Source organism: Alexandromys fortis, unplaced genomic scaffold, assembly GCF_014885135.2.
Source record: "Alexandromys fortis isolate MF-2015 unplaced genomic scaffold, M_Fortis_MF-2015_v1.1 scaffold_65, whole genome shotgun sequence".
In the NCBI taxonomy this organism is placed as follows: Eukaryota; Metazoa; Chordata; class Mammalia; order Rodentia; family Cricetidae; genus Alexandromys; species Alexandromys fortis.
The window spans coordinates 3,350,783-3,376,219 of NW_026067986.1; the positions used below are offsets into that span (position 1 = coordinate 3,350,783).

General features: G+C 41.1%; 1 protein-coding gene across 1 annotated transcript in view; it reads left to right on the top strand.

Moving 5' to 3' along the window:
- Window positions 1-1,595: 1,595 nt before the first annotated feature.
- Window positions 1,596-25,437, top strand: part of Boll (boule homolog, RNA binding protein) — a 63,756-nt gene continuing 39,914 nt past the window's right edge. The window contains exons 1-6 of the mRNA XM_050159253.1: window positions 1,596-1,616; window positions 5,216-5,359; window positions 7,982-8,073; window positions 16,889-16,943; window positions 18,793-18,868; window positions 23,354-23,481. Of these exons, the coding sequence (XP_050015210.1) occupies window positions 1,596-1,616; window positions 5,216-5,359; window positions 7,982-8,073; window positions 16,889-16,943; window positions 18,793-18,868; window positions 23,354-23,481 (516 nt within the window). The remainder of the gene's footprint in view (window positions 1,617-5,215; window positions 5,360-7,981; window positions 8,074-16,888; window positions 16,944-18,792; window positions 18,869-23,353; window positions 23,482-25,437) is intronic.

Genomic DNA, 25,437 nt, shown 5'->3' on the forward strand with positions numbered 1-25,437 from the left:
TGCTTCATTTAAAATGAACTAAAGCTGTTTCCTGTCTGACCTTTTAGGTACTTTTTTGATAACTAATCTGTAGACATATTAAAATCGATATAGTTGCAGCGTATTTTGAGGACAAATTTTACAGTACCGAGTACACAGGTTGCCACAGAAGTAACTTTTAACGCTTGCTGATGCTGACAGCTTCAAGAACTGGGGTTGCAGAATCCTCAGGATAAATTTGCTATAGCTTTAAACCTTGACCGAAATACTGATCCGCCTGTTTATCCAGCTGTGATACAACGGAGAATTGATATCGGGAAGAAGTGATATCAGGAGAATTGGAGTGAGAAGTGAGTGATCGTGCCGAAACAAAATGAGTCATGGTGGACAGTCGCTTATACTAATGGCAGTCCGTATTATATGGGGTTATCTAACTGTAATTACATACTACTCAACATATAATAAGACGGGCTCTCTGCAAACTTTTAGAAATGGTACTTGCAAGGCAGTCCTTGCAAGGAGATCCGAAAGCTACGGGGCCAAGTATCATGAGGCTGATTCCCTCAAGCTCTCTCGCCTCGGTTTTATTTATCTTTTTAATGGTCGGAGAGTGAGGCGAACTGAGGGTGAGACAGGGCTTCACTGTGTAGCCCTTAACCGTCCTGGAACTCACTACATACACTAGGCTGACCCTGAACTCAGAGACGCCCCTGCCTCTGCCTCCCAAGCGCTGGAAATAAACTGGAAATAAACGTCTGGCTGCCCTGACGCCGGCAGGGGTGAGTGACAGAGACTGCAGGTGCTGCGCCTGCGGCTTCTGCGCTGGGAAGGGGGAGCAGGTTTGGTGGAGGAAACCGTCTCCCGTCCTGGAACCATGGAACCAGCCAAACCAGCCGTCGGAAGTCCCCAGGGCCCTGCTGGAGTGGAGGGTTGAAGTGGGCGCTGCAGCGCTCGGAGGGCGACTGCTCGCCGCCGCTGGTCTTTCTCGACCTCCACAGGGCACAAGTAGGCCTTGTGAGGGGAGCACGTTTCTCCCGCCGCCCCACCTGGCCACCCCTGCCATCCCCCGCCGAGCGCCCCCGGGCAGTGCGAACCGTCCCACACCGCGCCCCGCAGTCCCAAGCCAACCCACAGTGCGCCGTCCCCCGCAGTGTGAACTGTCTCCCGCCAAGCGCCAAGTGAGCCATCCCACACCTTCCTACCGTTCCCCACAGGGCAAGCTGTCCGACGTCGAGCGCCCCCGGGCAGGGCAAGCCGTCCAAGGCCGAGCGCCCCGGGAGGTGCGAGCCGTCCAAGGCCGAGTGCCCCGGGCAGTACGAGCCGCCTCACGCCCAGCGCCTCACGCCTAGAGCCACGGGCAGTGTGAGCCACCAAGGCCGAGCGCCCCCGGGCAGTGCGAGCCGCCTCACGCCCAGCGCCCCCGGGACCTGCGCACAGCGTCGCCTCCCCCCCCCCTTACCCCCGCCCCGCCCGCCCGTCTCGGAGACTGCGCCACCGCCGCCGCCAGGGGGAGCGAGTCCCCGACGGGAGCCGCGCCGGCTCGCTTCCTCGGAACACGCCTTCCAACTTGACGCTCCCGCACCTCCCGCTGCCTCTCTGAAGAGCGGACGGGAAAGATGGAGACGGAGTCCCGGGCGGTGAGTGTCGGGGTCGGGGGAAGGAGGGATCCCCGGAAGGTTGTGCTTCGGAGCCTAAACGCTCGCTCTTCGGTTGGGGAGGAGGGTGGTGCGGCCACCGCGGGGGACGGCGACGAGCAGCCGTCGGGGTGTGAGGACGGGGCGGCCTGGGGTCAGGACGAAAGTGGGCGGGAGGGCAGCGCGGGGAAACGGCCGGCCGGGGACCGCGGGGAGGCTCGGTCCTCGGTGCCCAACGAGCGGCGCCACTTTCCCGCCCTCGCAACGCTTTCCCGCCCAAACGGCGGCGCCGTCGAGGCTCGCCCTGGCGGGGACACCCTCTCGTTGCCCGCGATTGACGGTCGTGCGGCCTTCGACGCTCCGCCCGGGGGAGGCCTGAGCTCGGGAAGGCCGGGGTTACGCGCGCCGCCCGCCCGCCCGCCCGCTCTAGCTCGCCCGCTCCCCCGGGGCAGGCCTGGGCCCAGCCCGGGGCCTACCGGGCCCCAGCGCAGCCTGGTAACGTGCCGCCTCGCTCCGCCCCGCCCCGCGCCCGGCCGGCAGCCAATCAGCGGGCAGCCAGAGCGGCCTGGTCCCGTGCCGCCCCGCCCCCGCTCCCGGCCGGCAGCCAATCAGCGGGCGCCCAGCGCGTTGTTGGGGGGGGGGGACCCGCGCGAGGCCGCCCGCGCGAGGTCGGTGCCGTTGAGGGTTCCCGCCACCGCTGCTGGCGGGTCTGCCCGGCAAGATTTCTCGCTGGCTGGCCTTCTTTTCCCTCCCGCACTTTGGCGGGGAGGGGGGGGACCCTCGCGTCGGCGCCCCCGTCCACGATGAGCTGAGAGAAGCCGAGGAAGGCGTCCATGCGGCCATCGCCCCCAGCTGCTGGCCTCCGAGGGGAAGGAGCACCGAGGCGGTGTCGGCGACGGTTAGCCTCCCCCACACACACACACCCCTTCCTTCTGCCTTTGCAAAGATGGGGCTCTCGGTGAAACCCCAGGGAAGAGTGTCTAAATCGACTCCAAAACTTGCCACCCACCCGCTGGCGGCCCGGGAGCAGCCCCTCCGTCCGTGCTTCCGAAAGGTTGACAATGGGAACTTCCCGTTAGATCCGCCGCTGCTCTCTCAGGAACCTCGCTCGAGGTGTCCTCTCCCGGAGCCGTGTGGCTGCGAACAGTCCCGCGGGTTCTAGAATATAACCGGTACTTCGGTCCTTAGCCAGAGGCTGGGCACGTGCTGAGCAGGTTTCTCCTGAAACCCAGATCTAGGCGTCCACACGCTCCACAAATAACTCATTGAACCCTTGCTGTGTAACGGTGCCCTCCGGTTTACACGTTGCGGTGTTTTAAGTATGTGTGTTTAAACTTCCTGCCCTCGTGAGTATTATAGCATAGTGCCAAGTGACAGATACACATATTCTTTTAGAAGGTGGTAAGTAGTAAAGGGGAAAGTAAGATGACATTCACAACAGAATAGGAACCTTTAGAACAAGGGACTGGGGTGGATGGGTGGTTGGTTTTTATCGGTATTTCTCCTTTTTCTCGGTGGGTAGCCTCATGTCTCTTCATTTGGGGCTGCTTTCATCGTCCCCTCTCAGGAAAAATGGAGTTTGTCTTCTTAAACATGAGGACAAACTAGAACTTTCATTGAACGCCTTTGTTTTTAAAAACGTTGGAAAGACTTTGTTTTTATTAACAAGTTCTACACTAAAAATAAAAGGGCAGAGAGACAAGGTTTTCTGTATTGAAGCTAAAGATGCTCTCTGGTAGGACCATATTTTCTAGAACACCACTGGTACTGTTTACAACTAGAGATTTCCTCTGTTGAAATAGAAATGACATATTATTTCTATTAGTATTGCATATTGCTATTCATCTCTTGCTTTCCATATTCTAACATATAATATGTTATATTTATCTGTTATTTTATACTACTATGATATGATATTCATGAGGATAGGGAATTTGCCTTTTTTATTTTAATTATAGAACATTTAAAATAGTAGTTTTGTTAGCCAATAAAATGGAAAAGGACAAATACAGAAAAAAAAATTCTATTATCTAAGTTAAAACTTCATGTGATGTTTCTCAGAGAGTTATGAACTTTCGTATTTTTGAAGGACTTAGTATGCCAAATTGTCTCAAACATCTGTTTAGTCTTCCCAGAAGGAAAGAAGTAGTTTTTTAAAAATACGTTTCTTGATTTTTTTTATCTTACATTCCAAATCTATTTGATTGCCGTTATGCAAAGCCTTATACACTGATATTGGTATATTAAGCCTTCCATTTTAGAAGTGTGAATATAATGGATGTACACAGAGCTCAATTCTTTGTCATGGAAATGTTAGGTATGTAATTTTCCCGTAACGTTTAGGTTTGTAAATTTTTCACTGATCACCCCTGACTGGCCTAGAACTATGCAAACCAGGTTGGCCTTGAAGTCACAGAAATCTGCCTGGTTCTGCCTCCCAAGTGCAGGGGTTGGAGGTTGCACCACTTCACCCAGCTCAGTATGTAATTTCTTCAAAGATCAGTCACATTCTCAAATAGATACATGCATTTAAAGTTTTGATTTTTCAAGCTAAAATTATCCAAGTTTATTAAGTTGCCAAGGCTCTTTATACTACCCAAATGCTACCAAGAACGCATCTGTAATTGAGTCGTGTCTGTGAAGTCATTGGAACTAGAAAGAAACTATACCATGGGTTCTCTCAGGTGCTAATAATTTGATTTATACAATACAGGCTTGAGACTTATAGACAGAATTTTAGTGATAAGGGCTTTACCTAGAATGCATGTTTTGAGGTAATGGGAATATTTCTATGATTGCATAAATTGTTATTTAAAAAGTAAAACTGATGAAGAAGAAAAGGTTGTTCAGATTATCCAGGACAAAGCAATGTTTGCCAGTTGTCATTGTTTGGACAGTGTTTTTGTTTTTATCAGTATTCAGACACGATCAAAGAATGCTTCTGTCTATCTTGATCCATCATAATTTAGCGGATTTGTCTGATGTTGGTGTTCTGTAACAAGAGAGCAGCACCGCCTAACTGAGTGCCAGGCCAGCTTTACCACCTGTGCAATGGCCAGGACAGAGCCGCACGCAGACCTGGGTCATCCTTTCTCACTTTCTGACCTCTTTGTGAATTTAAGGCTTTTTTCATTTTTTTTTCTTTTTTCTTGGTTTTTGCCTCTTGGGGTTTTTAGGTTTTTCTTTTGTTTTTTGGAGACAGGTTTTCTCTGCATAGCCTGGCTGTCCTGGAACTAGCTCTTGTAGACCAGGCTGGCCTCGAAAGAAACTCACAGATCCTCCTGCCTCTGCCTCCCAAGCGCTGGGATTAAATGTGTGCACCATTGCTGCGGGCTATTTAGTGTACTTCCTTAACAATCTCATGCCTTATAATTATCTTAAGTACATCTGAGTAGTCTGTCTTATAGACAGCACTCTCTAGAATGAAGTACTTTGTTTCATTTTTACTTCCCACAAAAACTATGAACTCTAACTGTGGTCTTCATAATTTTGGAATAAAGGTCAAGTCTAGTAGATGATGTTTTGCCTAAATGACTGTTTTAATGAACCTGCATTAAAACTCATGCCCAGTGCTAAAAGTTTAAAATGACTTTATTTTACAGCAGACAACAAATCAAACACAGACAGATTCATTATCTCCATCCCCCAATCCTGTATCACCTGTGCCTTTGAATAACCAAACGAGTGCCCCGAGATACGGAACCGTGATCCCTAACCGCATCTTCGTAGGAGGAATTGACTTTAAGGTATCTATTTGTGGGTGCAGCACGGTGGGCAAGGAACAGTGTTTTGTTTTTCTTCAGAATTAACTATCTTATTTTTCAGCAGTCATTTCTTTATACAACTATAAAAATTACAATTGCATATTGGATAATAGGCTTCACATTGTCTTGATTTAAATGCAAATAACCCTTTCAGTGATTGTGTAGGTTAGTTTACAGGGTACCTGTCCAGTGGTACAGTGATTGTGTAGATTGTGTAGTTTACAGGGGTGCCTGTCCATGGCACATACAAGGAAAGTGAGGGTTCTTTAATTGCTGTATCTCCTGTCTCTTACAGATGGAAATATGCCTTTCATTTTTTATTTCTTATTTTTAAGTAACCTGCTTTTCTCACTCGTTGCTTAATATTGTTCATTTTCCAGCATACTTCAGTTATACTTTCTTACATGATGCTCGTAGATAATTGATTATTTCAATTTTCAAATGAAAACTTAATCTAAAGATTTTAGTCTTATAAAACCATATACGTGAAATATTTTTAGATTTATTTATTTTATGTTTATGATGCTGTATCTGCACATACACCTGGCTGCCAGAAGAAGGCATCAGATCCCATTATAGATAATATGAGCCTCCCTGTGGTTACTGGGAACTGAACTCAGGACATCTGGAACAGTTGACGATGCTCATAACTGCTGAGCCATCGCTTCAGCTCCAAAACCCTATATCTTTATCCCAACTTTTATCTTGCACTTGTAAGCCATATCCTAGACTTAAATTTCTTACAAATAGCTTTCTTTGTTAGGATTTATAATCTGCTAATTTAAAAGACCTTGTGGTCCAAATAGAAAATCTGTATAAAAGTGTGCTTAATCAGCTCATCAGCTGCTTCACTCTTTGAGAAAAGCATAATTGAGGTGATTTTCAGTATTCCTGTGTAAGAAGTGTAGCAGTAGATATGAGCAGGAAAGATGTTCATGAATATTTTTAGTCAGATGCCCTTACTTGAGCTGAGTCGGTAATTCGGTGGTAGAGGTTTGTCTTGTAGAGGCCCTAAATTCAGTGTACACACACGCACACACATTCATCTTCCAGGTGAATTCATAGAAGCATTTCTGAGTTTACATATTAGAAATATAGGGAGAGACGCCTGTTATAATAAAGATGCTATAGTGTGTGATTTTGGACTTATACTCCTATTACAATCTAGGTAAAATTACTTTTTCTTTCACCTAAGAAAAATGCTGTGCTTGGTGCATTTGCCAAAATAATGATTCTTAAGTATGTGATTGTTTCCCTAGGAATAAATATGCTTTACAAAATTCTTACCTTTTGAAAGATTGTAGCTATGGAAAATACATGTATTCATGCTTAGAATTCATTCCTATTAAACATCTTAGTGAACTTTCAAATTACGTATTCAATAAAAACATTTTCATGTCAGTCACGAAAGCACATCAGGCCAATATGAATCTTAGAGGTCATTGTTTCCTACACAGCCATAGCATTAAGGTAACAGAATTACTTCCTTTCAGACGTGTCTTTTTCAAAACCACAAATAATTCCCTGTGAGGAAGTAATTTCCTACAGTCGCACACAGACTTTGAAACCTCACTTGTGCTCTGCAGGTTCAGTCACCGTGACTTTGTCTTTCCCTTACTCTGCGAGTTAGTGACTGGGTTAGTGACTTCTCCAGAGAATAGTTTGGATGCACTTTTCTGAATATCTAGTAGCAGCTCTCATTTTAGCATTGACTCCATTAGAAAATCCATTGTTAAAATAAAAGTAACTCACTTATTCTTAGATTTAGTGTTTGTTGTTATCCAATTTAACAGGCTCAGTGCTATCATCCAAAATAGCAAATTGTGTATTTAAGTGAGGTAACAGTTGAACTCAAAGTGAGTGGCTGTGCTCTAAGACATGTTTTGTTTCTCCTTTAGGTAAACTTAAAGTTATGCTTAGGTGCAACTGAATCCAAAATTAAATTGCCATGAATTCAACATAAATACTCTGGGAATAGCTCTTATTGTCTACCTATTTTAGTAAAATCAGATAGTCCCAAACCATCTTTGTATACATCTTGAAAGTTGTGTGTGTTTTACTAATTTTATTGTAGCAATGTAATGTCTGTATTATCTAAAATTTATGTTTAGTACAGGGAAAATATCTTGTTATTTGAAATATTATAGCATTTTGTGACTTACTTTGGCAAATTCAAGTATTTGGGGGAAATACATTCCTTTCTTCCTAAAGACTATGTTGATTACCTCAAACTGACTGGATTAGGCCATTGTAACTTGGTTTTACTGATGAACAGCTGCCCTCCCCAAATACTAGAGCCAGTAGTAATGTAGCCTAACTATGGCTTTAGTGTACACAATCCCGTTAACATTCTTAAAGGCACTGAAAGAGTCCTTTACATAGTTGCAGTCTTTGCAGTCATAGAACATTCCGTTGAAAGTAGCAGCCTAGCTGCTACGTAAAGCAAAGTACATAGAGTTTGGTAACAATGGTTTTGCCTGTTTTTAATGATGAGATGCCCTCTAACTTATTCTCTATAGTTTTTATGTCTCCACAACAGACATTGGAGTTGTTTCATCTTTTAGTGACTAAAACGTTTCTTAATGTTTTTTTTTATGCCACTAGACAAATGAAAATGATTTAAGAAAATTTTTTTCCCAGTATGGGTCTGTAAAAGAAGTGAAGATTGTTAATGACAGAGCCGGAGTATCCAAAGGGTTTGTATCAGTTCATATAATATGTAGAATAATGAACTGTTTTGTTGGGTTAAGTTTTGTATGCTAATATATTTTGTCTTTTTCTTAGTAAAGAATTCTATGTCCTCTTTTTTCCCTTACATTCGATGTGTGTGTGAGCATGCACACGTGATCTTTACTAGGGTAAAAGGGGGTTCTATATTTATTAATCTAAAGACCTGCTTTTACATGGACCAAGGGGCCGTTCAGTATAATATGACAAAAATGTTGAGTGGAAAATTATATAGTATCTAAAGAAGCAGAAGCTGAAACAGCGGATACTTCTGGAATTGTGTACTTTTTTTTAATCTATAAGAGAATTTATCAGAAAATTGCTGATCTGAAAGAATGTCTGTAGTCTGTGATTCAGAATCTACTCAAGGAACAAATGAAAAATGCCAGTCTAATAGGAATGATAAATTGTCAAATCAAAAAAATTGTGATAATTTGAAAGAGTGGCCTCGTAATCGCTCATATGCTAGACTGCTCGGTTCCCAGACAGGGGTGCTGTCGGGAAGGATTTGGCGCTGTGGCCTTTTTGGAGGACGTCTATAACTTCAGAAGCCCAAACTCTCAGCTCCTCCTCCAGCACCATGTCTGCCTGTGTGCCACCATGATGAATCTATAAGCCAGACCCACTCACATGTTCTCCTTCATAAGAGTTGCCATGGTCATGGTGTCTCTTGATAACTGTAGAGCAATGACTAAGACAGAAGCTGGCACCAGGGAGTAGGTTTTGCTGGGACCTGATGCTTGTTGGTGGGATGTGGTCTTTGGGACCTTGGATCAGGAAAGCAGTTGAATGTTTTCAGCAGGGCTTATGGGCATCCTAGTAGGAACAACAATGTAGATTATAACGCCTGGCTCAAAAGGTTTCAGAGGGGAAGAAAATTAGTAAGGGGCCACGAGATTGTTCTTGTGATATTTGGGCAAAGAAAGAGGCTGCTTTCTGCCCTTGACCCCCCCCCTCCAAAATTGCCTGAAGCTAAACTGAAGAGTGTTCAAGTACTGGCTTTGGCAGAGGAGCTTTCAGGACACCCTAGATTTGACTCTGTCGTAAAGTTATCAGCAGCAACTCTTACTGCAGATGTATACTGAAAGGAAGGAAGCTGAGCAAGGAAAAGTATAAAATGTGGTTTATGGAGAAAGAAGCACTGGGAATGTTGTTGGACTCGAGTTTAAGGAAAACCTGATGTTCAGTGGAGTAAAGGGAGTGGTGACCTGAAGATCCCACCCAGTTAAGTTTCCACCTTGTGGAAAGGAACTAAAGAAAAACTTAGGCAGTAAAAGAAACCATAGACAACAAAAAGCTGGTGCAGATGTATTTGGAAGAGGGGATTAAGTTGCAGACCCAGCAAGCAGCAGAGCTTGGCAGATTTAGCCCCATGGTTCTAGGTTTAGAGTCAGGAATACAAGAAAAAGAATGTGGAATCTTCCTCTATGTCTAAAAAAGGCTGCTGAGGCCAGGTATATGTCAGGGGTGTCCCTGCATGTAGGCCCAGATAGGTCATCGGGTGAAGCCTGGATTTCGTTAGAGACTCAGTATGTCAGAGATGCCAGAGTTATGGATACTTGCTGAGGAAAGCTGCAGACGGGGGTTATAGAACCAGTCCAAGAGAGCAGTGTGTTGTAGTCAGAAGAGCTGAAAGGACTTGGAGGTCTGAAGAGCACTTTGACATCAGACATGGAAAGGCAGGATTTGAAGCTTTCCCTGATGGTTTTGTGTTTGCTTTGGTCCAGTGTTTCCTCACTCTATGCCCTATTCCACCTTTTAGAATGGTAACGTATTCTGTGCCATTGTTGTTGGGCGCATGTGATAGGGTTTTTGATTTTGATTTTACAAGGGTTGCAGTTAAGAGATTGCCTTGAGTCTCAGAAGAGTCTTTGCACTTTGGACTTTTAAACAGTGTTGAGACAGTGATAGACTATGGGGACTTCTGAAGTTGAACTAATGCATTTTGTATTATTATATGGCTGCAGGCCTGTGGTGTCCAGGCAGTAGAATGCAGTGGTTTGAAAGAGAATGGGCTCATTATGTATTTGAATGCTTGCCACCAGGTAGTGAGTGGTACTAGTTGAAATGATTAGGAGGTGTGGCCCTGTTGGAGGAGTTGTTGGGCTTTCGAAAGCCAAAGCCAGCCATAGTGCCTCTCTCACCCTGCTGTCTGTGGATCCAGATGTCAAACTCTCAGCTACTGTTCCAGCACCATGTCTGTCTGCATGCCGCCATGACGACAGTGAACTAAACCTCTGAAACTGTAAACCAGCTCTACTGAAATCTTTCCTTTATAAGAATTGTGATCATGGTGTTGCTTCACAGCAATAGAACAATGACAAAAACAAGAATGAACATTGAAGTTAGTAGACTATGCCCTGTAATGTATAGAGCTGTTTCAGAATATCTCTGTGTACAACATCCAGAGTTCTCTGAGAGGGGAAAGGTAGTTTGCATGTTGCATTCACAGAAGTTTTGTTGCAAAGTCAAAAAAAAAATTAGATATGGCAGTGGAAATGAATAAAGGGTTGTGTTTTCTCCAAACAAATATATTTTCAGGATTACTAGAAGGACGAATAAGATAGAAAAAGAGTATTAATGAGAAATGGCATGGAGAATGGCAGGAGCTAATGTGGAAGAGGTAGTGTTTTCACAAACACTGTAAAAAAAAAAAAACTCCTGAAACTGCCAAATAATATCAAGATGAGGTCGAGATTATATCCCTCTCACTTAGCTAAGAGAATTTACATTAATTTTGGTAATACTTTTGTCATTGAAAAGGATAGGAAGTCAGATGTAATCTGATAAATATCCTGGAGACTGAGGCAGGAATTTTGCAAACTGGAGGCCAGCATGGGTTACTGCCCTTTTCAACAACAAAATAAAATAAAGAAGCCAAGGCTGTTGCTTAGCATGCACAAGGCCCCGGCTTCATCCCTGGAACCACAGAAAAGAAAGGGGAGAAAAAGAAATAAAGAAAAACACAGGTGAGAAGTTAAAGTGGAAATTGCATTTCTGTGACACAGTGAATGAGAATCAGGGTAGTAAAGATTCTGTTCTGGAAAGAGAAAGTCTAGAAGAACATTGGAAACTACAGAATAGGTGAAGGACAGCTGAAAAGTGACCCAGTAAGCAACAATTAAAATTCAGAGAGCCTGAAAACAACCTGTCCCATCTCTTGAATGAAAAAGAGTTGTGGAGGCAATAAGGAAGGGCTGGGCCGCTGAGAAGTTCAGACAATGGAAGATCCAACAGTGAAGAATATGAAGGTTCCAACTTCCACGGCTAGGAGACAGCCACATCTGAGGAAAAGTAGCGGAGAGTAGCAGCAGCCTTGAGCCTGAGATTAGCATATACTCCAACTCTCAGAGCCTCATCTGGGCATAAGATTTAACTGTTGCCAGGCTAGAGAATATCCAGCACTCAACCCGCATTTTCTGTAGCCGCCTCTCTCCTAGAAGGTGATTAGTTTTCCATGGGATTGAGAGCACTGAGACTAGTCCTTTGGGTTACATTTCAGTGCCTGTGTGTCTTCCCTACTCCTCAAACCCTTGGCAACACTGTTTGGCATAGACAATAGCTGTACCAGGTTGTCCAACTAAGGAACTTCTGGAACATGGAAGAATCTACCTGACCTACAAAGTACAATGCTACCTGTGGCCATAGAGGCTCCCAGCACACAATGAAAGCAAAGATCCTAAAGCGAGGACAGTCTGAAGCATATTAGCACTTGGCGAGTGTGGGCTCAACACTAGCCTAATCTTAGGGAAGACAGGCGACTGAGCTCTCAGCTGCACACCACCTGTCACACAGTAGAGACCGGAAAGAAACTGCTCCAATGTTTGTCTCGGTTGGTTTTTTTTTCTTTTTTTTTTTTTTTGCTTGTGTGTCTTTGAGGCCTTGTATTTATCCTTTTTTCCCTTTCTTACTATAGGTTAGTATTTTTACTTTGTTTTCAAAAAGCGATGTTTTTCTCTTATTATTTTCATATTTAATTTTGTTTATACATTTTCCATTATTGTGCAAGCAGAATGATTTAACCTGCAGTTGTTCACTGTTTTTCTGTGTTCTTATTCATTTCTCTCATTTACCTCACCTCGTTTTTCTTTTTCCCCTTTCCCAGCCTCCTGTCATTTCAATAATTTACTACCTTTACATTGACCCTAAGTTTTTAACTTGATGGCTTATACATTATTTTTCCCCTTTCCTGATTTGTGGTCATTGGGGGCATATTAGTGTCTATCAATTTTAAGTGTGTTTCCTACCTGATTTGTTTTAGTGTTGTAGCTGTTAAAGCTATTTGTTTTCTCCTTAGTGGGTGGTAATGAGGTTCGCACCATGAAAAGAAGGCTGTCAAGAGGGTTCCTCTTAAGAAATTGAAGAAATATCCATAACAGTAGATTATAAAAGAAGCATGAAAAGGCAAGGGAACCCATAAGATCATAACTCCTTAATTATCAAATCTAAATACAATAATAAAATAAGTACTGAACAGAGGATTCAAAAATCTTGTAAAATGACAAGTGGCCTCAGGTTGTGTGCAAACGAGCAAATGAGTAACAAGAAACTCATTGAAGACTGTGGTGGTTTGGATGAAAATGGCCCCCAAGGGGGAGTGTGTAGCTTTGTTGGAGGAAGTGTGTCACTGTGGTGGTGGGCTTTGAGGTCTCATATATGCTCAAGCCACGACCAGTGACAGAGTTCACTTCCTGTTCCCTTTGGATCAAGATGTAGAATTCTCAAGCACCAAGTTTGTGTGTGCGCCACCTACTCCCAACTGCCATGCTCCCCACTGTGATGATAATAGACTGAACCTCTGCAGTGGTAAGCTGCCACCTCAATTAGATGATTTCCTTTATACCAGTGCCGTGGTCATGGTGCCAGTTCACAGCAATAGAAACCCTAACCAAGACAAAGACCTAAATAACAAAATCTGAAACAAACATGAGGCTCTCGGGGCTGCCCTGTTTGCCTTCTCCTCAGAACACTGGGGAACACTGTCACTACTGTGCCACTAAACCAGGGTCTAGTCCAGGAAGAGTCTGCGCAGTCCGTCTGTCTCCCAGTCTAATCTAACAGCGGGAACTGAGGTCGGGAGTCAGACTCTCCCATCAGCACAATACAGTACATGAAACATCACAGTGAGGAAAGAATTCAAAACTTAATCTTCCAAAAAAAATATATCCAATGTGACTTTTTAAACCCTGGGTATAAATAAATAAATAAACCCTCGGTATACTCTTATTGTACTTTTGTTACTTGGCTGTTCTTGGGTTTGGGATTTTGTTGCTGTGTTTGATTTCTTAGTCTTTACTCTTGGGAAAATGTCTCAGGGTGGTCTTGCTTTAGTCCATGCTGTGCTTGGTTAGGCTGTGTGATTGTTCTCTATGGTCCTCCAACCATTCTTCACTTCATACTCTGAATTCTTATACCCAGCCCATGCAGTTTTCCTCTCTTCCCCGTGCTCACTTCTTATTCACTACAGCCTTCCAAACTTTAACTTCCCTGATACTGATACTGATCCTTGCTCAGCCTACAGTCCCTCCGTCCTTAATGCCCTGTTGTGCCGTCCTAGCGTAGTGACCCTCCAGTAGTTACATTTAACTATCTGCATGATGCTTGTGCTGTGGCCCTCCCAACTTTAGGGTGGCTTCTGCAGTAGGTACTGTGGTAAAGAGCTTGTGCCAAGTGCCTGGGCGCGTGCGCTGAGGGTTTCACTGCTGAGCTGTGCACCTCGACTCTACCTCAGTCTTGCCCTTTTTAAATGTTACAGATAATTTGGCTTAAAGGATACAGTTGATAAAAAACTCCAGTCAACAAAATAACCACAGATGCCTAAGTCTTAATGTGGTAATTAAGAAACACGAAAATCTCAGTGTTACACAGCCCAAAAATGTCAATTCCATCATTAATTGCTGCAAATGAGAGTGAATTAGGTGAAATTCAAGATGGGGAATGAAACGAATGTTTAACAAAGCAAAACAGTATGAAAATAAACTTAGAGTAATTCACAGAGATTATATGTAAACAGCTGACTGCAATAAGAAAGTCGGTACAGGGAATGAGAAAGAAATTTACTAAAAAGAAATACTGAAAACATGAAAAACTCAGTAAGTCAAATAGAAAATTCAGTATTAAGCTTCACCAATAAAATGGATCAAATGGAAACGAGAGATGAAGTAGAATTCTTGTATCAGCAAAGATTAAATAATAAAACATGAATACATCATGAGTTATATGCACAACATTTAAAAAGTGATGAACTATCAGGATAGAACTCCAGGTTTAGGGCATAAAAGATATTTTGATAGAATTATATCATAAAGCTTCCCAAATCTAGAGAAATAGATGGCTAGCTGTCTTAGTTTCTTCTCCTGTAACTATGATACAAAAATGCCCTGGCAAGAGCAACCTAGGGAGCGCAGAGTTTGCTTTGACTCACAGTTCAAGGGTACAGCTCAGCCCATGGGGAAGTCAAGGCAGCTGGAACTTGAGCTGGCCACATCACATCGTCATGAAGTGTGAATGCCCCTGACCATGGGCAGGTCATTCTGCCTCAATTAACCCAACAAGATGGTCATCTACAGGCATGGCCAGCGGCTGTTGTAGCCAAGCTAATTCCCCACAGGTCTAGAGGCTTCTCTCTAAAGTGGCTTTAGAGTCTGTCAAGTTGACAAGTAACGCTGTCTGTACTCACAAGACATGTAAAAAACAAAATGGACAGGAACAGAAAAGAAGATTTCCACATCATAGTGTAATTAAAACACCAAGTACAGAGAGTGAAGAAGAATATTGAAAGCCACAGGAGGAAATACCAAGTTACATATAAAGGCAGACCTGTCAGTATTAATAGCAAATCTCTCTACAGAAGCCTTTAAAGCCAGGGGAGTATGGAACCATGTATTTGAAGTACTGGAAGGGAATAATATATTAAGTTGAACTACTATATCCTGCATAATTGAAGTCTCCTTTTGTATGATAAAAAAACAAGCAGAAGAAATTCATGACCACTTAAGCAGCACTCAGAAGATACTTGATTGGTTTCAGAAAGAAGCCAAAATTAAACACATCCAGGACACGACAAGAAAGAGTAAACCACCCTAGAAGAGTAGTTATGGAATAGAAAGAAGACCAAGCACTACAAATTTGACAAACAACGGGAATTAAATACACCTTTCAGTAATAACTTTAAATGTTAATAGACTAAATTCTATAATCAAAATATACAGAGTAGTAGATGGAAATAAAGAATAGAATTTATTGCCTAAAGATAAACCCTGTCATCTGAGACAAATGTAATCTTGAGGGCTGAATGGTGGGAAAAGGTCCTCCAAGCACAGGGAACTAGAAAGCAGACAGTTGCTATTCTGTGTCTAAAAAAAAAATTAAAAGAGATAACAAATGTTCAAACTGATTAAGGTAACAATTCAACAAGAGAAAATATTCTAAATGTACATGCCTCGAATACTGATGCTCTTAATTTCATAAAGCAGGGACTCCTGGGGTACAGAGACACGCACTAACCCTAACACAGTAATAGTGGATTATTGCAGTGCTCTAGGCTCACCTGTAAGGCATCCCAGCAGAGAAAAGAGGACATCTGAGATAATGACGTCATAGACCAACCTGACCTAGCAGACATCGCAGGGATTGCACTGAAACACTGAAGAGTACACGGTCTTCAAATTGGCCCATAAAGCTTCCTCTAAAATATATAATAGGATATATAATAGGACACAAAGCAAGGCTTATCAAATATGGGAAAAGTGAAAATGTTTTGAATCCTTAGCACATGGAATAAAGCTAGAAAAAACAGGTAAACTTTAGAACACTCAAGACTGACGGAGATATAATATTTTATAGAATGATGGCTGCATCAAAAAATTAAGGAAATTTATAAATTATTTTAATCAAAGTGAAATAACATACATAAACTTATGAGATAGAAGGAAGACATTCTTTATTGGATAGACGGCACTCTTCATAGAGGGAAATTCATAGCTGAAAATATGAACATTTAGAACCAGATTTCAGATAAATAATAATGGATCTTATAGCCTTAGAAAATAATAAGAACAAACTTAAAAAAGTCAGTAGAAGCAAAGAATCATGATCAGGACAGAAGTTAATAAAAACGGAAGTAGAAAAAAACCAATTGAAGTACTTTAGGTAGACAAACAAGATCCATAAGATAGTAGCCAGACTAACCAAAAAAGAGAAGACCCAAATTAACAAAATTAGAGATAAAAGGAAGTGATTGCAGTAGAAATCAATGAAGTTCAGAAAATTATTAGAATATATTTTTAAAATTTATATTTCACCAAATTAGAAAATGAAAGAATTTAATTTGTAGACAACACAACATAGATTTTAAAAAATAAACCAGTGTGTAACAGCAACAATGAGATACAAAAATAAACAAAAGCTTAATTGGTTTGTAAGAAGCAGCGAGAATGGGGCTGGAGAAGACTCAATGAGGTCAGTTGCTGCTCCACCAGAGGACTCCAGATTCAGTTCCTAGAACCCACGTGAGGACCACAGTCACCTAAACTCCAGCTCCAGGGATCTGACACCCGGTTTTTGTGAGCACCAGGCACATAGATTCATCCTCAATGACAGTATTGATCTGTGGTGCCCATGCTGATGCGGCATGCCCACATTGGCAATACTTAAACAGTAAAACTGTTAATACAGCTTTAGGCATGTAGTTCAGTGGTTTAAAAAAACTTGCAGTTCTTGAACTCCAAAATAAAATTTAGTGTAATATTCTAAGAAATATTAATACTTAATGCATTTATTTAGGTATGGTTTCATCACTTTTGAGACTCAAGAAGATGCACAAAAAATCTTACAAGAGGTAAGATCTTTCAGTGTATTTAACTTCTGTTTTGGAACTTCTTTCTTTAAAACTAACTGTTTATGATAATAGTTGAGTGCAAGCCAGGGATCTGTGTATGTCTATATATGCAGATACATGTGTGTGTGTATCTTAAGATTGCCATTGACCCCTAAGAAACAGTCTGAAGAACAATACATTACAAGTCATTACATGAGGATGGTTGTTAAGTTATAGTGTATTTTATTTTATTTGTTTAAACTAGTGATTTAAGAATGTGTCTCTGTGAGGTGTAAATGTTTTTTTGTAATTCCTAAGGAATACTACAAATGTAAATTACTAGAATAAGATTACCTGATATTATTTCCTTCCTATGAAAAACTACATAAACCAGTAACATTCTTTAATAAAGTGTCTGTAGCCTGTAGTTCACTTTGATATCTTTTAAAATATGCAAGTATAACATTTAACCTTTTAGAAAAAGGTCATTTAATTATGTAGTATTGAAATCATACACAGTCAGTTCTTACCCTTGATAGTTTTTTATTCTATAGTCACCATAAAACTGAATTAGTGGGTACTGAACTTCTGGTGTCCTATTTGGAATACAAGATAAGGTTTCAAAATCCTCTTGTCCCAGTATTGCTGCCAGTGAATTAACACATGACCTGGTTTCATGTGTTGCTGCTTAAAGAAATTGTGTTCGCAAAGCCTGTATTGCCTGTCACAGAGATCTGAGAGCAGCTGCTTGAAAGATGATGTCAGCTCAGGGTCTCACAGGCTCCAGCTGGTAGCCGCTGCTTCTGTGCTGTGGAGCCCAGGCAGGCGGAACCCGTGACAGTGAGTGGCAGGAAGCAGAGGTGGCTGAGGAAGGGATCTGTGAGGAGCTAGTTTTCAGAAATATGCGATCACGGCTTGTTTCCTCCAGCTAAGCCTTGCCCTTAACAGTCCCATCACATCCAATAATGCTGTAGGATTACTAACTCAGCAGTGATCTGTTAGATCCGATCCTTTTCATCTGACCACCTCCTATGGTTGGAGCTGTCATTTGGACAAAGCATTCAACAAGTGAACATGTTTGTGGAGGGAATGCACACTTCACATCTAAGTCGTGATAAACAGTATATTTCGTTGACATTGGATTCGTGGCCAATAGGACTGTAATGCCTGAATTAAGCATGACAACACTTTTTCTCCATAAAATCCATGAGCAGTCTTCATGTGCTTAGGAACATTAGCTAGAACTTCAGCACCTGTGAGACATTTTATTGTTTAAAAAAATAGCACATAATGTGAAAAACATCTTAAAAGGACATTTTATTATAATATGATAACTAGAATAAGAAAAAAACATTTTGCTCTAACTGGGTGCTTTTGTGTTAACTACTCGCATTTTCTGTAATACCGCAAATAACCTGGAAATAACTGTAAATAGTGGTTAGTATTGCACATGAACTTCACAGACTGAGTGCAAACACACAATCAGCAACTAATGATGATTACTACACCATCGAGATGCACAGCAGTGGAGCCAAGATAAAGACACTTACTTGATCTCAGAACATCTTTTTGCTAGCAAACTTGATTCCCAGCACCACATACACCAGGCAGTGTGGCAAATCCCTCAATTGCAGCACTTGAGCAGTTGAGGCAGAAGGATCAGAAGATCAGTAATACGCCAGATGTGAGGGCAGTCTGGAACTCGTGAGACCTGTACTTTAAAAAAGAGGAAGAAATCGTCACATAATGTCTGCTAGTTTCATACTGGTTTTTCTCCACTGATTTTACAAATCATGGTGTCAAATTTTACAAATCATGATGTCAAATGATTTTTACAAATCATGGTGATGGGCTTTTTCCTTTATTTTAGGCTGAAAAACTTAATTACAAAGATAAGAAACTGAACATTGGTCCAGCAATAAGAAAACAACAAATAGGGATTCCTCGTATGTATTGAGAACTAATGTATTTTTTAATATTTGCATGATCCTTTTATGAACTATTAGACTATTTTAGACATTTTATTAAAATATTGTTTCTTTATTTAATAGCTATTTTAGCAAAGTTGGTAGTCATATAACTATTTTTAATAGAAATTTAAATACCTTAGCTTGAGGTATAGGGGAAATATACATGAACAATGTTAAGTATATTCTATTTAATTATGGTTTAAAGGAAAATATTTTTAATTAGCATAAAAAGTAATGTGTTTCATGATAACATTTTCTTTTTATTGAAAATTCATAGAGTATATTCTGATCACAGTTTACCAGATCCTCCCCACCCATCCACCTCCACCCCTTATTTCTTTCTCTCTCTTTAGAAGACAGATACATTTTAAAAACAATCTTTAAAAAAGTGAAAAAGCACAAGTAACACAGACACACAAAAACAAAACCATAAAAACAAGAGTCAAAAGCCATAATATACAAGTAAAAGATGAGTAAGTTTTTAAAAAAATGTTCAGGTATAACAATATGAGGCCAAAAATGCAAGAAATACAGTTGCATTCCTTTTGTGTCGGCTATCTCCTGGGCATGGGGCCTACTCTTAAGAGTGGTTAGTACGCCCAGTGAGACACCATTGGTGAAAGCAAAGTTCTTCTTGATAAGCAGTTGTCAGCTGCAGGTAAGCTTCTTGGTTAGGGGTGGGAGCTCCTGTCCATTCCTTACCTCAGTGCTGGGACCGCGTCTGGCTTGATTGCTGCCACCGTCTGTGAATTAATTCATAATGTGCATCTGTCCTCTGGTGTCTCACACTGTTCCCTTGGTGTCAGTTCATCCCACGTGGCTCTTTAGTCTTTCCTCCTCCTCTTCTACATAGCTCCTGAGCCCTGATGGCAGGGATGGGAGAGCTGATGGAGACATCCCACTTCAGATGTTCCAAGCGCTTCCAAAATCCGTTACCCTGTGCATTGTCCTGTTAGGGTCTCTGTGTTAGCCCCCATCTCCTGCAGGATGGTGGCAGAAGAAGGCGCGGACTTACAGGTACAGGAGAATGTCATAGGAGTCATTTGAACCCCTCATCTGTGGGTCCTGCCTATTACAGTAAAGCTGCTGCACGCAGACATACTTGAGCAGGTGTATCTGGAGTAGGATGCAGAGTCCTTTGGGTGTATGCCCGAGAGTTAGTTCAGCTGGACCTTGAGATAGGTTACCCCAGCTTCCTGGGGAGTCACCACACAGACTTCTTTACAGTTTGCATTGACGGTGGATCCACCCGCAGTGAATGACTGGTCCCTGACCCAACATCCACACAGCGTGACCTGGCTTTTATCTGTCTTAGCCATTCTGATAGCTGTAAAATGAAAGCTCGAAGTAGTTCTAATTTGCATGTCTCTGATGACTAAAGATGTTGAAGTTTCTTTAAGTGTTTCTCAGCCATTTGAGACTCCTCTACTGAGAGCTCTATTTAGTTCTGTACCCCATTTCTAATTGGTTTTTTTCGTGGGGTCCAGTCTTTTGTTCTTCGTATATCATAGAAATTGTATCAGTGGTTCTCAGCCTGTGTGTTGCAACCCCACTGGGGGGTCGAATGACCTTTTTTCCCTACAGCTGAATAAAATCCTTCTGTGTATATGAATGTGTGCCCACATTTTCATTATCCATTCATCTGCAGACAGGCTTCTAGGCAGAGTCTACTTCCTTGCTGTTTATAAATTGAACAATAAAGACCCAGGTATTTCATCCTTGAACATACATTCAAAAGAAAAAATTATAGGAAAATATCACTTAAAATAGCTAAATAAATTTAGAATTCTAATTAAAAGTATTTGTGATTATGGAAATATTTTAAATTAGCCAAAGTATAGAAAGTAAAAATATATAACTAAAAACAAAAAAGTAACTGCATGTGCTTTTTAGTCAAAACACGTGTGTCCTAAATATCAGAGAAAACAATCACTAAATCTTTGGGTTAGATAACTTTTGTGTATGCCTTCCTCAAATTTTTATAATACTCTTTTTTTCCTTTAACTTTTTATATTAAGCACTTCTGTAGTTTTGTTTATTAAAGAAGATTTCTATAAAATAGTTGCTAATTTTGTTTTTCCTTAGTCATATCATGTGTCTGCTGGGATGTAAAACCTTAGGCTGTTAATTCATATCACTGTCAACAATTTTATAGATTGTGTTAATTTGAAGTGTTCTGTGGACAGCAGTTATCAGGTATTTTAACTTTGACTCAGCATTGGTTAACTTAGTTATTACAAAATGTATGGTGGACTGCAAAGCTGTCTGAGTAAAGTGCTTGCTGCAAGAATGAGAACTGGAATGGATCTCTTAGAGCCCGCGTAAATACAAAGCATGGCAGCACGTGCCTGAGATCCCAGAGCTGGGGAGGCGGATGCCAGAGGATGGGGGCTGACTGGCCAGCCATCTAGTTGAGCCGTCAGTGAACTCTGTGTTTGTGAAAGACCCTATCTCTAAAATTAAAATGGAAAATGATTGAAGAAGATACTTGACATCAACATTGGCCTCTGCATGCAAGTTCATAAGTAGTCAGACACACACGGAGGGACTGGGCGTGAGGCAGAGAGATGATTATACTAAATATAGCAGGATTCTGAATATTTTCAGAATACTGTTGTTTGTAAGAGTTTAACTATAATAATTGTACCAACAGTTTTTGACCCATTGTCTACTGATTGCTTTCACATACACAAATAGTTTATTCAGAACTAATGAGCAAAAGAGCCATTGTTGCAGTTTTTTATATATCATGAAAAGCCAACTTGAGAAGTGCTCGCTCTGTTTATACAATACACATATCTGCCTTAAAGATGAAAGTCATTTTAAACCATTTAGCTGCATCTATGAAATTCAGAAATGTAGTCTACTAAACGAGACCTGAATAATGGAAACACCAGTTGACATTTCTGCTGAAATACTCTCAATAATAGAGGGAAATTGACCTTGGCCAGCTGTGGCTCTTAATCCATTGTACACTGGAATTCTATATTTTCTTAGAAGTCTTAGTTTATGTAAAATCTTCATGGATAATTTGCATTCTGTTTCTTAGTATCCGTCATTTGATTATTTAAAGATAAACTTTTTCCATTAAAATAACAGTTGTTTGAATTAAAGTGCCCCTGTAAGAACACCATGTTCAGCCTCTACCTTGTCTCCTGGAGTAAAACCCCGTATTCTAATGGAGAAGTATAGGATTAGCTTGTAGTATTAGCCTCTGTTCCAAGACTTATAGACTACAAAGCTATTTTTATTTTCTCTCCAAATAAAAATAAATACTAAAATTTATTTCTGCAATTATAAGAGACTCATATATTAGTTTTTTTCTCAAATCTGTCATTTCTTTTTTATTTCATTACCAACATTGTATTCCCAACAGTCTGGTCTACTTGCCTTCGTCATTGGGAAACCTCTCCTCGTGGGCCCTTCTGTGTGCAGTCTGCTGCTACCGCCGCCTAATCAGTCATAAAACAGCAAAGCAGTATTGAAAAAGCACACGAGTTTACGTTACTTTATTTTCAGCACATTTTAACTCTCTTCCCATTTCCTTTTGTTTATGTTTGCACGTGTGCACACAGGTGCTCATGTGGAGGGAGACGGTGGGTGACCTACAGTACACTCTCCTGTTGCTCTCCGCCTTATTTTTGAGACAGAAGTGTCTCGCTGAACCTGGTATTCACTGACAGCTCTGGCTGTCTGCCTGTCTCCATCCCCTCCCCACCCACCCTCAAGACTAGGGTTATATTGCCATAAATGGCCTTTTATACAGGGGCTGGGGTCTGAACTCAAGTCCCAGATCGTCATGATCATGCTTCCCTGACCTTTATGTAGCTTTTAAAGTCTCACTCAATGACAGAGTGTGTGTGTGTGTGTGTGTGTGTGTGTGTGTGTGTGTGTGTGTGTGTGAATCCTGAACTGAAAGAAGGGAGGTGGTGGAGGTCCTAGACTAACTTCAAGGAGTATGGTCATGGTTATAATAGCAGAAGTTGTAACGAAAGGGAAAGTATAGATAAGAGGGTCATGAGTAAATGCTGCTATTAACCCAAAGAATTAGGAAAATGAATCCAATCTTCTCCAGCTTCACTGTCTCCATCATCTCTGGACTTTTAAGAATAGGTCCAGCCAAGATCTCAGGAACTTTACCATAGTTTTCAGGCTCTCTACATAGTTAATATTTATAAAAATAATAATTCAGTTACTGATAATTAAATTGTTTCATTAGACTAGCATGAGAATTTGAAATGAAGGATTTTTTATATTAATTTACCTTGTTTGTTAATCCCTATAATCTATAACTCTGAGGTATTATAAAATGGATTGTTCGAAGATACTAGAATACATAGCGTTTTAAGTATTTTAGTTTTTACTGTAGCAATGTAGAAATCTTAAACTATTTTTCTGAAGTGTATTAATAAATTTTGTGTTTATAAACTTAAAGACTTTGCTGTTTATTCTTTGTTTTAGGTTCCAGTATAATGCCTGCTGCTGGAACGATGTACCTGACCACGTCGACTGGATACCCTTACACTTACCACAACGGCGTGGCTTACTTCCATACTCCAGAGGTCACTTCTGTCCCACCGTCTTGGCCTGTAAGGAGTTTTCATTTTAGAAGAGTTTCTACCAGATATGTTTAAAGACTTGTTTTTATTCTTATGTATTTGATTAATTTTTCGTATTTATGTATTGTTTGTGTCAGCCAGTGGATGTCAGAGTACAGTTTTCAGGAGCTGGTTCTCTGCTTCCACCACATTGGCCCTGGGAGCCTTTATCCGCTGAACCATCTCTTTAGCCCTGATTCTGAGATAGTTAAAGCACAAACAAATACAAATATAGTTGTGCCCCTACTACCCAAATTTAACAAATATAATTTAAGTTCTTTCCAAAGAGGAAATAAAATACAGCAAATTTAGGTCGTTTCCTTATTTCCATACCTTTTATCCTTTCTTCAGAATATCTTCTTCATTTTCTATATTCTTATTACAGATAAATGTAGGGAGCTCCTTGGGGCGTTTTTAAACACTGTATCAGTAGTCTGCTTTTAACTTAAATGTTATATTTTTGAGAGCTAAGCTGTTGACACTTTGTGGACCCATGTTGAACAACTCACAACTTCCTGTAACTCCACCTTCAGGAGATCCAGCCCCTTTGTCTGAATTCTGCAGGTACTTTAACACTCAAATACACACGCAGGCACACTCTTATACCTAAGATAGTAAAACAAATCTTTTATGCGAATTTGTGGACTGTGGAGATGGCCTAGTGAATAAAGAGCTTGCCCTGAAGGTGTTAGCACCAGTTTTCATAATCCGCATAAAAGCTGGAATCACCCTGTCTCAATAAAGTGTAGAGTCATCAAAGAAGACTCCCCAACACCAGCCTCTGACATCCACACACATACACAAAATACAAATAAATGTGTTATCTAACCATAGAAAACCTCTCACGAATCTTAATGTTTAGTGTAATATCAATCTCATATATATTATGAAGTTTATATTTACCCTCACTGTTAAGTCAGAAGCAATGTAAATAGTCAATTTTGATAGTCCTGGTTATGATAATCCTGGTTATGATGGCAACCTTGATAAATGAGATGCAGGAAAAAAATGAAGAGACCCTTCTTTAGCATTTATTCATCTTCAACTTCCAAATTGTCTTCTTAATGTGAGTAGGTGAACATCAAAACAGAATATTACATGTAAAAATACTATTTATGGTTATTTCTGGCTTATTTAAGTCCTCAAGCTTAAATTCTTCTTGACACTGTATGTCCTCTAAAGCACAGTCCACACCGGGTGGTGGCCACAACTTTATTCCAGTACTTGTGAGGCAGAAACAGGTACACTCCGAGTTTGAGGCCAGCCTGATCTACAGAGGAAGTTCCAGGAAGGCCAGGGACGCACAGCAAAACCTGTTTTCAAAACAGACCCAAAAAAAGCACAGTTTTCAAGTCCAAGCATGTTGTGATTTTTTCTGTGGTGTTCATTTTGTGAATTTAGAATTACTGTGATGAAATTGGACCTGCTTTTGTGGGTCCCTTGTTTATATCTGGTACTCTGTAACCACCGGAGTCCATACCTTCCTAAAACCGCTCCCTCAACGCTACAGCAGACTAGGTCACATCCAACATGCTCACTTGCCAACCCATCCCATGAAGGATCAGCTTAACGGTGTGGCCTTTCCCGGGTGACCCCAGCATTAGCTTTAGAAGACACTATGAACCAGAATTTTGAAGTCTTGGCATTATTTCCACTTGGGGCCGAATATTTCACTATTGTAAAATATTATTCAGGGCATGCTAAAGTGGTTAAAAGCATCTCTGCCGTAATTATGGCAGTCAAGCGTGTCTTCTAGCATAGCAGATGTCGTAGGAGGCAAAATCAATTATGGCTGACAGTATCCTCCTGTATTATCCTCTGTTCTGTTTGCTAAGAGTTTTCATCATAAAAAGGCAAATTTAAGTGCATTTGTCTGCTGAGATGGTCATTTTCCTCCTTTAACATAAAAACAGTAAAATATACCATTACTTTCTAGCCTTATCTATA